Source organism: Rutilus rutilus (assembly GCF_951802725.1).
Source record: "Rutilus rutilus genome assembly, chromosome: 9".
In the NCBI taxonomy this organism is placed as follows: Eukaryota; Metazoa; Chordata; class Actinopteri; order Cypriniformes; family Leuciscidae; genus Rutilus; species Rutilus rutilus.
In genome coordinates, this window is record NC_140223.1 from 19,497,441 (window position 1) to 19,511,423 (window position 13,983).

The 13,983-nt window shown below is 36.5% G+C and overlaps 1 protein-coding gene across 4 annotated transcripts in view; it reads right to left on the bottom strand.

The window, feature by feature from the left end:
* The window catches only part of usp32 (ubiquitin specific peptidase 32), a 48,824-nt gene that overhangs the window by 12,077 nt on the left and 22,764 nt on the right, over positions 1–13,983 (bottom strand). For 3 of the 4 annotated variants that reach the window (XR_014628774.1, XR_014628775.1, XM_084419394.1), the window contains exons 5-16: positions 13,147–13,306; positions 6,919–7,050; positions 6,545–6,652; positions 5,008–5,123; positions 4,607–4,669; positions 4,174–4,257; positions 3,964–4,025; positions 3,398–3,500; positions 2,907–3,096; positions 2,258–2,436; positions 1,531–1,671; positions 564–681 (exon numbers count right to left, since the gene is read on the bottom strand). Coding sequence is in view for 2 of the 4 variants with exons in the window: in XM_084419394.1 (XP_084275520.1) it covers positions 564–681; positions 1,531–1,671; positions 2,258–2,436; positions 2,907–3,096; positions 3,398–3,500; positions 3,964–4,025; positions 4,174–4,257; positions 4,607–4,669; positions 5,008–5,123; positions 6,545–6,652; positions 6,919–7,050; positions 13,147–13,306 (1,456 nt within the window). In the remaining 2 variants the exon portion in view is untranslated. Of the gene's footprint in view, positions 1–521; positions 682–1,530; positions 1,672–2,257; positions 2,437–2,906; positions 3,097–3,397; positions 3,501–3,963; positions 4,026–4,173; positions 4,258–4,606; positions 4,670–5,007; positions 5,124–6,544; positions 6,653–6,918; positions 7,051–13,146; positions 13,307–13,983 lie in introns of all 4 variants that reach the window. The other variant, XM_084419393.1, reaches the window with a different exon arrangement.

Below are 13,983 nucleotides of genomic sequence, written 5' to 3' on the forward strand. Positions count from 1 at the left end.
TAGAAGACAAATGATTTGAGACAAAAAAAAATAAAAAAAATTGGTAAGATTGCAAAGCAAAAAATTACAGGAAATCAGCCAGAGAGCACTCATCTTTACCCACACCAAACAGTCTTCTGAGCCAGACAGCCATGACTGAGTGACATACAATATTTCTAGTCTCGAATACTTAAATATCTGGATTCATTTTTTAAAAATGTATTCAAAATGGTTTTATAGCTGTCATGGATTACATTATAGTTTTGTGTGAGCAAAATGTAGCATTTAACAAAAAATATAAAATATTTAATATAACCAATGTAATTTTATATATTTGATGTTTTCTTTTGTTCTTTATTATTATTTTCTATTCTAGGCCGAACTCAGAAGATGACTCTGGGTGTTGGCAACAGGATTTGGCTCTTTAGTAATCCAGACAGGTCGTTTTTGCTGAGACCGTGCTGGATGCATTTTAGGAGATTAGAGAAACTGGTCAAGGCGGAGGTGGAGGGAGCCTCTCTCTTGCTGCAGGCTTACGTTACCTCGGGGCATATGTGGAGGGAACATTCGCAGGCTGCTCATACCCATATTGACCCAGATGTTAGACTGAGGGCTGCGTGTGGCCGGTTGCTGTCGCAGGAACAGAAGGTAGCGGGGGAAGAGCTCTAGCTCTGGGTGAAGTGTGACTGTAGACGTGATGACCTGAAAGAAGAAAAAAAGTATGTATAGAGAAGAATGTAAAATGTTTAAAAAAGCTTGACTACAGTGGTGCAACTGCTTAAGAGAGAAGCTAAATTTGGCTGAATCAAACTAAATGAGAAGTTCAAAGGCTAGATTCAGGCGACATTTTAAAGCTCTTTTCATGGTCATTCCTCAGTCAAAATTTTAAACCCCTACTGCATACATTATGACAAAAAAGTTTGATTTACTGTAAAATTTATATCATTACCAAAATCAAAAACTTTTTTTAATTTAGAAAATTAATACTTCCTTTTAAGGTACGCTGCCAAAATCATTAAATAATATTTGTAATTACATTTAGTTTATAATTTTTGACTAATATACTATTTTACTAATATAAAAAAAGAGAGAGAAAAAGATATATAACAACAACAAAAAAAAAAATGCAATTTTTAATTTGATAAAAATAAGGAATATTAACTAAATTTTTTATGAGGGGAAGAATCTTTTTTTTTTTTAAAGGGCAGTTCATCATTCACATGGTGCATAATGTAAAATATTCTTTAATTTAAATCACCTCCAGAATGTAACCTTTTTACTGTTTATTTGACAACATCTCTTCATTATTAACCATTTAAGGCCATCTAATATGAATCATGTGCTAGTAAAGTGAAGAAAATGAGTCTGATACCGAGAGGCAACACTGTCCAACAGAGGGTTAAATCAAAATAGCCAAGCATAATCTGTATTCAGGAAACAGGTTTAGTAATATCTGACACAGTTCATGTGACAACTCATGTCACATCATCAATATCATTGTGTGTCGAAGCAAAAAAGCCTAGTGCCTATGTTGGGACATGGAATACATACCGGTCGGGGGAGGCTGACGTTGGCCCCATACCAGTGATAAAGTGCCCTCCATACCGGCTCTGGCACAGTCTCAAAGTCCCGGCTAGCCAACAGCTGTTGGGACTTCTTCAGCCGCCCTCCCTCCATAGTCAACGTGGGTGCCTGGACAAAACGGAGTCACACAATCAAGGGGAGTTCATATTGACAGCAATTTGCAATGATAAATTGTAGTGACCTCCAGTGAATAAATCACAGGTGGTATAAACATCCTTCACCCTGCTCTTTTCTTGTTGACTGTGAGAGTGGGAGGTTGGATGAAGGGGCGGACAGGACCAAAAAGGTCCCTTTTTAACTTTACAGCTGCAATGTATTGTGTTGTGTAAAGAAAGAGTCTGATTATACTGGACATTATATTATTATATAACTGCAAATGTGTTTGTGACAAGCCATTACTGAAGCAAGCAGTTTCATACAAAATGCTTTCAGCTTCATTTTCTAGAACACAAATGTTACAGACCATTTCTCACAGGATTCATTTGTTCAAGGTGATTTTAATTTCAAAAAGGAAACTTTAATGTAGTTTTGAGCCATCCAAAGCTATAATTAGATGGAATAAAAGACAAAAAACTTGAAGGTGCTATTTCCCCAGCAGGCTGATTCAGTGCACTTTGGTAGTTATTTTGATGGGCAAAAGGATTAGCAGTGGCTTCCTGGTTTCAGTGGGTGTTCTGAGCACACGTACACTCACCTTCATGGGCTCGGTGGTCACCAGAGGCTGGTTGTCTATGGCACCGGGCCTCTGCGCGACCATGCTGTTGGGCAAATGGCCATTGACACTAGAGAAACACTGGTTGTTGTTATCAGAGACGTTGTGCTGCCGAGCGAAGCAGACGTCTGTGGCAGAAGAACTGATGTGTGGGGTCAGGCCTGAGGATGTGAAAATAAATGCTTTAATGGAGGCTGAACACCTCTTTTCAGCCTTCATGCCTTTTTATTGGACCAGAGCACTACCAAAGTAGAATAACTGGCTGTAGCATTTTTTTTCTGAGAAAAAGTATGTGAACTTTACCATGTTTCCTAAATATCTGCAAACATATTATGGTATTTTTATGCTTTAGTACAGTCAAAAATAATAATTACATACAGCACCTTTAATATTTTTGTGGAAAACGTGATATTTTCTTTTCCTCAGGATTATGTGATAAATAGAAGGTTCAAAAGAACAGTATTTCTTTAAAATGGAAATCTTATGCAACAATGTAAATGTCTTTACTGTCACTTTTGATCAATTTAATGCATTCCTACTAAATAAAAGTATTTTTTTCTTCTAATGTATGTGATAACTGCTACGCCACAGCTTAAATCATATTTTTAACAATGACTGAGTGTGTACTTACTGTTACCAGTGCTCTCTGAGGCCTCCGATGAGCTGGAGATGTTATCAGGAAATTTTTCCTCAGGGGAACTGGGAGAACGCACAACTATTCCAATTCTGTTCAGGACAGGCTCTATAGGTGCTGAAGACTGAGAACTTCTCATCCCACTGCCCTGAATTGATGGCTGCTCTACGACAATCGACTTATTATCCTGTTTAACACAATATATTGTATACAAAAAAAACATGTAAGCTCCATATTGTCAGTACTTTTTGGCCGGTTGATGTCTGAGAGAAACAAGGTCCAGCCTGATATGTGTACTATAAATGGGTCAGATCAGGTTACTGTTTTCTCTGTTGTCCAATTATAATTTGTAAAATGGTCATAATTTAGTTAGTTGTACTCAGTTTGTTTACAAAACAGCACAATGTACTAAAATAAATTTAGATTTATCATGATGTGATCCCTTTTCATTGTTATGTAGAGGCTGCATAGACATAATGCTTACTCACATATCTGACATAGTCTTTCCACTGCTGCCACCACTGCATGGAGATCAGAAACCAGTTCTGACTGGGCTGTAGCCCATGCCTGCTCTCCCGCTCCAGCCAACCCCTGTGCCGTCACACAAAATCATTGTGGATGACAAACAGTCAGTAAAAGAACTATCATATTTATACACAAGCACCAAAATAAACCAACAAAACATTCCTTCTGTCATAAGATATCAATAATAAACTTAGGCAGTATAGCCAAACAATAAGACACAATGATGTGGTACAGTATTTATAGTGTCTTTTTGAGCACCAACAGTCCAGCTAGAAAATCGAATTGAAAATGAAATTGTGTTCTCAATCTCGGTCTCATTTTAAACGCTGTTAGAGGCAACGGAGATACAATGGATCCTTAGAAACAGACAAAGTCTAATCATGAGGATCATGGGTGAGTGAAATACAATACAGCCCTCATTCGGCTTGTTTTAAAACATTGAGAAAGTGCTCAGTAGGACGCTTTTGAAAGGAAGCTGAGTTACAGAAAGTAATAGGGTGAGTAAAGAAATGCTGTGTCCTACTCTCACCTAATGATCTGGCCTTCCTCTTCAGGGGTAGCAGGACGCAAGCCCAGGACGATATGACACACCTAATGATCAACAGATTAACAAGCCGTTTGAGGCCAGAATCAAGATAACAACGTACATACTTTACTGGACTCACTTACAGATTATTGAAGCATTGACGCACTTTGTATTTTGTTACTTTGTCCAAAAATACTGAAGGTAGGATCTTACCTGAAACAGCAAGTTGAGGAACTCATTGGCGAGGGCACTTTTCACGCTCCATATCTGATAGTCCTCAAGGGTTAAGTGCCCGTGCTGTGAGTAAAACACAAGACAAATGTTTAAGCACAGATGACATACACGCATATAATGTCCTTAAATATTGGATCCAAGAAAAACCTGAAAAAACCTGAGGAAAAAAAACTAACAAATGCAAGTAATGTTTATTTAATTGAGAAATAAATGTAATTTATATGCCAATGTTTTATTTCATTTGGTAAAATGTATTTAAAAATTAAAAGGGAAGCAATTTATCCCATTTTAATTAAAAGGGAATTTACAGTTTTTGCTGTTGCATCGAATTTGGTATCAGCAGCAATGGTGAAAATTAATTGAAATTAATATCAACTAATTATAATTTGCATTGAAAAGAAAGTCTAATTACTTTTGTTGTGTCGTGCATTTTCAGTATGTCCTCTACAATGTCTGACACGCTGGAATCAAATTCCTGAAACATAGAGATACATAAATCAGGAAGTATCATCATGAAATCTATAACTGACATGAAAGGTCTCTATTAGATGTAAGACATACAATGACAACTCAGGATGCACAAATCAATAATGAATTGATTTGAGTTTAATTTAAATGTATTATCCCACATTAATGCATACCTGCAAAAACATGATTGCATCTCATATGCATGAATCACCTCATAGGCATATCCACAAACATATATAATACTAAGGAAGTAATTTGTTTAGCAACAAAAGGTTAATCAAATAGCTAAACCGTATCATGTGCTTATTGCTTTTTCTGTGGACTTAAGTTTGATTAGAAACTTACGGGGAGGGTATCTGTACGGTTGTCCTTCCACACTTCCAGCAGCGCCACCACCATCTCATGGATCTCATCCCTGGACAGAACTCCATCCCGATCTACATCGAACACTTTAAAACAAACTGAAGCAGACAAGGAAGAAGAGATTTAGGGCCAGATTTATTAAACAGGGCAAATTAGCATGAGAGCGCAATTCCAAAAAAGCGCAGATGGGAGTGGAATGTTCTGCGAGTGATCTACTGACAACACGCAAATTAAAGAACACAGACGCAGATCGTTTCCATAATGACCTACCAAGAGCAGTGCAAATTAGTGTCTGGTTTAAGACACGCTTTTTGGGGCGTTAAATAATGGCGCAAATACCAGTGAATTGACTAGCGTAAACTTTAGTAAATTGCGTTGAATGATTTATTTCAATAATCTCCTCCCATAAATTGTGCATCTGAAAGGGAAACTCCAACAAATGCATATGCAGTTAGGTCAGCTGCAAAAATAACTGTGTCCACGCCTTTTCAGCTATTTTTTTCACTGCGTGTCTTTAGTAAATCCTGACAGTAGTTTTTTAACGGCAAAAGAGGGTTTGCACTGGCACAACCTGTTAGTAAACCTGGCCCTTAAGCCATTGACACACCAAGCCGACGGTCGGCCATCAGGCAATGTCGGGCCGCTTTTGAGCATCGACCGACTTAGTTTTTTTCGGTGTGTTCCGCTCCGTTGGCTCTAGTCGGAATCCATCAGGGATTTTCCAACATGTAGAATTGGCGTCGGGCCGTCTGTCACAGAGAGAACTCTGATTGGCTGTTCAGTTTAGCGAACAAGTCAGTGCACGAGAATAAGAGCAAAAGTGATGAAAGTAAGCAAAGAAGTCATGACGGCACAGACAGAAGGCTGTTCTAATTTTACATCATCTTACCTGAGCATTTCACTGCGCGAATAGTTTCATAATAACATGAGGGGAGTGGAATAAAGAGCGTGATCAGCATGATTAAGATTCAAAACGGTAAGCAAGCGCTGTTTTGTTTATAGTTTGTATTAACTGCAGTCTTACTGTAGTAACTGCAGTCTTAGTTTCGCTTCCCTTTTTTTAAATGACGAATATATATCTGCTTAAATAGACAGTTATCTCTTTTACACGTAGGCGCAGAACACGTGTGCTGGCTGACAGTCAGCTGTAGTTCTTTCGGTGTGTTCAAGCACAGACCGAATGAGGCGACAAAAGAGTCGGCTTTCATCAGCGCTTGAGATAGATTTCATCTTTGGCGTTGGTTTGGTGTGTCCCTACCTTTAGATGGGGAACTTTTAAACATTCATTAAAGAGAAATCATATTTAAATAAAAAATAATTATTATAATTTGTATTATCATAAATAGTGCAAATATTATGAGTGTATTTAGAATACAGAATATGCTAGCTAAAATAGCCTTAAAGGATTTTATTCCAAAAATGGTTTCAAATGTTTGAAGAAACACCATAAAACAATCCTGCATCAGCCGTAGAATGAGATGAACAACTAAGAGAGGATAATAGGAAATGAAATGCTTACACTTCTGCCTCTCCGCTACAGGGCCCCGACAGCAAGCTGAGAGCCCGCACGATATCTCCTTAAAGTCAATATGATTGTCCCGATTCTCATCAAAGGCATGAAACAAGCCTGGAAAATGGGAGAAAATGTCAGTGTTTAGATTAGCCAGCAAGAGTAATTGGATTCTTTGGAGATCTTTTATCGCACATGATCCTACATACATACATTTCAAAAGCAAAGACCTACTTCTAGTAAAATAAGATCAACCGTGACTTTCATGGGTGCTGCAAATGTTTTCAAAGCACACAGCTATGAGGTGGATGTATGTGTGAGTGTTTGTGTGTCTCAAACCATTTGGGAACCTTTTAAAATTGCTGTAATGAATTCTGTCTTGCCTTCACTTAGCGATGCGTGAATAGGGGGCGAGACCAGAGGGACAAAGGTTTCCAAATCAAAGCGGCCTGTCCTCGATTGGGCTTTCAGCAGCCAGTAGCGCTTTTCCAAGTCGATAATGTCCGATTCTTCTACTGCAAGAAAGAAAACACAAGAAATCAGATTCTCTGTGAAATAATCTTTTAATGTGCAGTGTCAAGCATCAGTTCGGCATGTGCTCCTTGTGTAATTGAATATCAGTCTAATATTTCTGTGTAATGACTCCATTGGGAATCATTTAGACTGTTTACAAAAAAATTCAATTGTCATTATTTATTCACCCCCATGTCGTTTACCCTCATGTTTTTAAACCTGAAACTACAAGTTGAAGCTGAAGTACTAAACAAAATTGAAATAAAAATAAAGCTAAACAGAAATACAAATGACAAAAATAAATAAATAAAAATAACGTTTAAATAAATAAATAAAATGTTAAAATAAAAGCTTTTTGAAAATATTAATACATATTATAAATATATTCTGAAACAACACGACCACAAAAGTAGATATTTTTATGAATAACACCACAAATAACACTAGTCTCTAGTCATATAGTTTTATGGCTCTATTTTGTCCATTTTTGAGCTTGTTATATTGCAAGAATTGTGTTGATATTCACTACTTTTACAGCATACAAGTTTGTAATGACATGAGGGTGAAAAGCTACTTTCAGCCTCAATAAATAATTAAATTTTTGGATGACTAATTCTTTAAATAGACCTTTAGATGGATATTTTTTTTACATAATAAATTAGCTGTTGCAGACTGTAAATGGGCTCCCATTATGATTAACATGGCAACACTTTACAATAAGGTTCATTAGTTAACATTAGTTACCTACCTTAGTTAACATGTACTAAGAATGAACAATAATTCTTCAGCATTAATTAATCTAAGATAATATTAATTCCAAAATTTACTAATATGTTATTAAAATCAAATGTTGTATGTTAACATTAAGTTAACGCACTGTGAACTAACATGAACAAACAATGAATAGCTGTATTTTTATTAACAAAGATTTATAAATACAGTAACAAATGTATTGCTCATTGTTAGTTCACGTTAGTTAATACATTTACTAATGTTAACTAATGAACCTTATTGTAAAGTGTGACCATTTACATTTATGACCAGTGATTACATAACATCTAGGTGAAAGCATGGCTCAGGTTACCCCCTCTGTGAAGCCATATATAGTCCAGTCTTTTAGTTTGTTAAGAGGACCTAGGTCAACTCCTCTTGCTTTGCAATAATCTCTAGCTTAGGCTAATAGGATTAGTCTTGCCCCTCCTACACTGACCATGACACATAAGGCAAGTGTCAAAACACAGGAATACAAATCTGATCTTTTGTTTAGCCTGATGTTCATTTCAGACTACTACACTCTCTATTCAAAACACAATACATTTCAGAGAATGCACTCGGTAATTAGATAAATGAGCAAACTGATCCAAACAAAAGTATGTCCTAGGGGTTTCTCGGGGCAGGAATAAAAGGTATCTTAATGAACAGCCTCTGGATTGCCCTGAAACTCCTCCGTTATCTCAGACTGCTGCAGCACAGCTAAACCTCTTTAGTTTGACAGACAACTGGGAGTCTGAATGGATGGGCTTAATAGTCATTATTTCCCATAGTGCTCTGGGAGAGCAGGTCTACTGTCTGAGGGCCGAAGACCGAAAGACTGTAGCGGCCAGAAACACAGAAAACAGTCTGGGGATCCATAGGGTTACAAACCAACCCGCCACGAATCACGATCAATTGTGTCATTTCAGGGGCAGTTAGGAGAGGAAATCTGTCTTGACAGTAGTCCTAAAACATACTTCACATCCAAGATGCATTTACAGCCAAAAAACACTTAACAAATTTCCCTCTGGAATGAATCTTCATTACAGTGCACCACTTAATGCAGTGATGAAGAATTAACATTATTCAGAGCAACATTATTATTACCCAGAACAATAATTAGTGTACAATAGCTTTAAGGAACTGAATAACTGCTTGAGTGTTATTCACTGTTTGTGCATTGGACAGCGACTACTAATCTAACACTTATTATGCACCGTGCGGATCAGCAAGCAGACATCCATCGTTCATCCTGAATGTTTACAGCACATCTTAAAATGAGGCACCATGTGCAGTTTATTTCAAGCTTGCTGTGGCCTATGATATCTTCTTGTCCAGTAATGCAGGAGCAGGAGGACAGGCATTGTTTCTTAGGCTAGCACGATGCTGTCGGGCCTCTCAAGCTGTCAAAACCCATTTCACCTATTACTTAAGCTACATTTCTATTACTTTTTCTGCTGTCCTGTAACAGGGCACAGAGTGCATACAGTCCATGACAAAGCAATTACGGGTCTGGACTGAGACACAATGTCACACTTTTGTATTCAATATCACAAACATTAGCCATCTCTCTTGGGGACAGATTCAGTGCCATATTTGATGTGAAAGTGTTAGTTATTTAAATGCCAGTGGGAATATGAGACTTCATTCTATACCGAAGGAAAAAATAACAGCAATGATAAACCCCTTGTTTAGTTATAACCTCACATTGAAACATTACATAGAACATTTAAAACTTTTAAAAATGAATTTAATGATTTAAATGTATATATATATATATATATATATATATATATATATATATATATATATATACATATATATATACATATATATATATATACATTTAAATCATTAAATTCATTTTTAAAAGATTTAAATGTTCTATGTAATGTTTCAATGTGAGGTTATATATATATATATATATATATATATATATATATATATATAATTAACTTTCAACTTTTATTACAAACATATTCTTTTTCAAATAAATATATCATCAAATAATAAAAAAATAAAAATAAAAAAAAGTATCAGTTTCCACAAAAATATTAAGCAGCACAACTGTTTTCAACATTGAAAATAAGAAATGTTTCTTGAGCAGCAAATCATCATATTAGAATGATTTCTGAAGGATCATGTGACACTGAAGACTGGAGTAATGATGCTGAAAATTCAGCTTTATCATCACAGGAATAAATTACATTTTAAAATGTATTAAAATAGAAAACACTTTAAAAAGTAATATTTCACAATATTACGGTTTTCACTGCTTATCAAATAAAGGCACCCTGGGCGATACTTCTTTCAAAAACACTTAAAAAACACCTAATTGACCCCAAACGTTTGAACAGTATATGTATTGGAGGTGTGTATTTGACAAACAATGTGTCCATAAAGCTATATATAGCTATATAGCTCATATATATATATATATATATATAGCTCATATATATATATCTCAAGAACTCACCTAATGGAGCGATTCTATCAGAGTGGCAGCAGAAGAACCATACCATATTCCACTGCACATGTCAGATAGATATGGCATGTACCATGACAAACTCCACACAAGCTGCCGCTACGTTGGTAAAATACAGTTACTCTCCATCTCCGTATACAATCCAACTCCTTTCTTTCTCGCAGATTATTGTCATCCAGTCATCACTTTCTTCTTTCTGATAGGCCTCTTGCCAGTTTGCACTTGGCCTTGTGAGGCATATTCTGAACAGTGCATGAACTCATAAACCGATATACGCTCAAACAGATCACACAGATCATGACTACTTCACACTGACAGCACACGCAGCCCTCTCACTGAGCTAAGAGGATAATCTGGAGCGGGCCACAGATTACAGTGCGTTGCCCAGGTAGCTTCTCTGATTGGCCAGAGATGGAGAGCCAAAGCTGTCCTTGATTGACAAACTTATTCTAATTTTACTGAGCTATTTGCATAATAACTTGCTTTTGTGTTTTTTGACTTTCTATCTTGTATCTGAGAATAAAAGTATCTTGCCTTAGTAACAGTGAAAAGAATGAAGCCCAACCTTCTGCATTCATTCTGTAATGAAGAAATATTCTATAGACAGAATCGACCATGGTCCTACTAATACACAAAAAGGCACATAAATTATCCTTCCAATAATGACTGTATACAGTCAATTGATTAATGACAAAGGGAAACAACTGCTGTGTATGCTGTTTAAAGCAACCCATAGCAACTATTTTAAATCACAAACAGAACAGGCATGTCAATATTGGTTTGCTCCTGCCCAGCATTAATGGCAGTGCTCCAAAGCCTACTGAGTTTAGCCTACCTAGAAAGCATAATCAATTCAAACGTCTGAACAAACTGAATCAGTTTTCAGATTTCACAATCACATTTCCAGTAAAAATGCATCCTTAAAACAAGATATATTTTCCATGTAAAATTGTACACCAGACAAAAAAAGAAAAAAGAAAAAGAAAAGAAAAACTGACTAAGAATGGTTCTGTTTGGTTACAGTGTGGCAGTCAGTTATCCAGGTTTTTGTAAACACAAAGATACCTCAATGCCTGGTCAATTTAATGCAACAATAGTATTTTGGGATAATCTAAGAAAAGGGTAAAAATGGAAATGATAGATAGATAAATAAATAAATTAATGATACAAACAACATTATTATTGTTATATTGTTGTCAGATTTATTTTAAACATGTTTGAAATATTGAAATTATTCATGATTTAGCTATGATTCCTTATTAATTGAGACACTTTATACAATATTTATACTTTAAAAAATTAATCTGTCAGTTAAACGCACCAAAATAGCCATTAAAAATACATAAAATTATATACATTTATATAAAATATTAATAATAATAGTATTATTATTATTATAAATACTAAAATAAATGGCTATCACAGTGTGTTCACTTGTAAATGGGGGTCAATTGAGTACACCCAGAACTGCAAACATTACAGGCTTCCCACATTACGATTTCATGACAGCAAAAGCACTGAGTGACTGAGCAGGAGGGAGATCTTCAGCACCTAAATAAATCATTGTCTCCATAAGAAGAGCGAGGGCTCAGATATTCTGTAACTGTGCAGGCTCAGGGTCTCTGAGAGAATGCAGCCATTTCCTTCGCCGTGTCAGTCTGGTTTTAATAACTGGGTGGCAGTGACAGCTGCAGCAGGGCCGAGAGTGTGTGGTGTAAGCGTGTTCGCTGAGTGGGAAGTGTTGCCTGTCACTCGCCATTATCTCACACAGATGCCTCTCTCCCGGTGGAGGGCAGGCCGACTGATTCGCTGATGCCTTCTGAGTGTCGGGGGAAGAGGGAAGTGGACAAAACGAGACTCGCAACTTAAACATCTGCAGCACAGACTATCAAAGAGCAGATTACTGTCAGCTTCAGCGACATACAAAGTCACTAGTAGATTTAAATGATGAAGACTTTAAGTCACTTAAACAGATTTCTGTAAACGGATGCCTCTAAAGTGACAAACAATGGGCATATCTGTATAAAAAGGCAGCCCAGAGAGCATTGAGAACATATTCAGAGAGTAATAACAGTGACTGTGGGAGTGTGAAAGGGCGAACACTAAAATACCATAGAATTCTCCATAGAAAAGACACATTTTCAACAGTTGCCAAATTCCAAATTAAGAACTAAACAACCCGTAACTCTGAAGAAAGATCTTCCTTGATTCACCAATCAGAGAAGTTGCAGTTACCATGGAAACGAGACCAGATTAATCGATTCAGTCTCTACACTATCAAACAACTTATGTTTATATATTTTAATGTTTTGCAATACAGACTGGAGACTGGAGTAATGGTTGCTGAAAATTCCACTTTGCCATCACAGGAATAAATTACATTTTATAATATAATAAAATAGAAAACAGTTATTTTAAATTGAAATAATATTTCACAATAATAGCATTTTTACTGTATTTTTGATCAAATACAATACAAACATCCTTGGTGAGCATAAGAGACTTCCTTCAAAACAATTAAAAATCTTTTGAATGGTAGAGTACACCAATAATTTTATATTGTACAGTAATTTTTTCCCTAACCGTAGTTCAGTTCCTTTAAAAAAGTGTACCCTCCTCTTTTTCAAAGATTTTTTTTTTTTTTTTTACTTCAAATCAATCCTCAGAGATGTTGGTTTAGTTCAAGGCTTAGCACAAAATATAAAATAATAATAATAATTTTAAATCACTATGAAGAAAATGAATGGAGAAAAATCCTTCCGGACCCAGACTGAGAGTATTCAAAGAGTACAGACATAGTTTTGAGAGTGTATTGAGAGGAAGTATTCAGAGAGTACCCCGAAAGAATAGTGACACTTACAGTGTGTGACACCTGCCAGGGTTTGATAGAAGGTGGGTGTGTCGCTGTCGTCGGTCAACGTGACGCACACGCCACCTGACAGCAGCCAGCGGGAGAATGTGAAAGCATCTTTATTCTGCAGGAGCCAGCTCTTAAACTTCTCATAATTCACTTTCTCTCCCTGGACAGAAACAGACAGAAACACTATAAATAATCACCAGAGTACAATTCTCTAATGAACCCATGACCAATATAAAGTGCATGACAAAACAGTGCAGAACTGAGAAGTTGGATTGCTGCTTCCGCTTGCTGAGCGAAGGGGAAGTTCTCTCATTATTAATATGAACTGAATTCTTTCTGCTGTATGCAGATACATTTGTGCGAGTGGTTTGAGTAAAGAGATAAGAGAGAGTCTTTGAGCCACTGCCAAGGGATAACCAACTAAAGTGCTGCACTGGGTGGCTTTCCCCTAAATCAAAAAGTGATGCAGGACGAACGAAGGCCGAGAAAACAGTGTAACTGGAAGAAGAGCTAATAGAGAAATGGGGGGGAATGTAAGTCACTGCCATATTACGTGACCTTGTAGACTGCAACATTTGCACTGTCAACCTTTTAAGCTTATTATTAGAGCCATAATACAGAGGAAGCTCTCTCAGTAAACACAAGTTTAAATAGGGCCGACGGTTCAGAAGGTACTGTATATATAGAATTTGGCAATCAATGAAACAAGTGTCTGACAAAGATCGTTTAAATCGGCATGTAATCCATTTATCAGTGAACAAAATAGTCACACATTTCTACACATTTCTTTCGAAAGCAGCCTGCATTTCTATTGACTTGAAATCCAAAAGACGACAT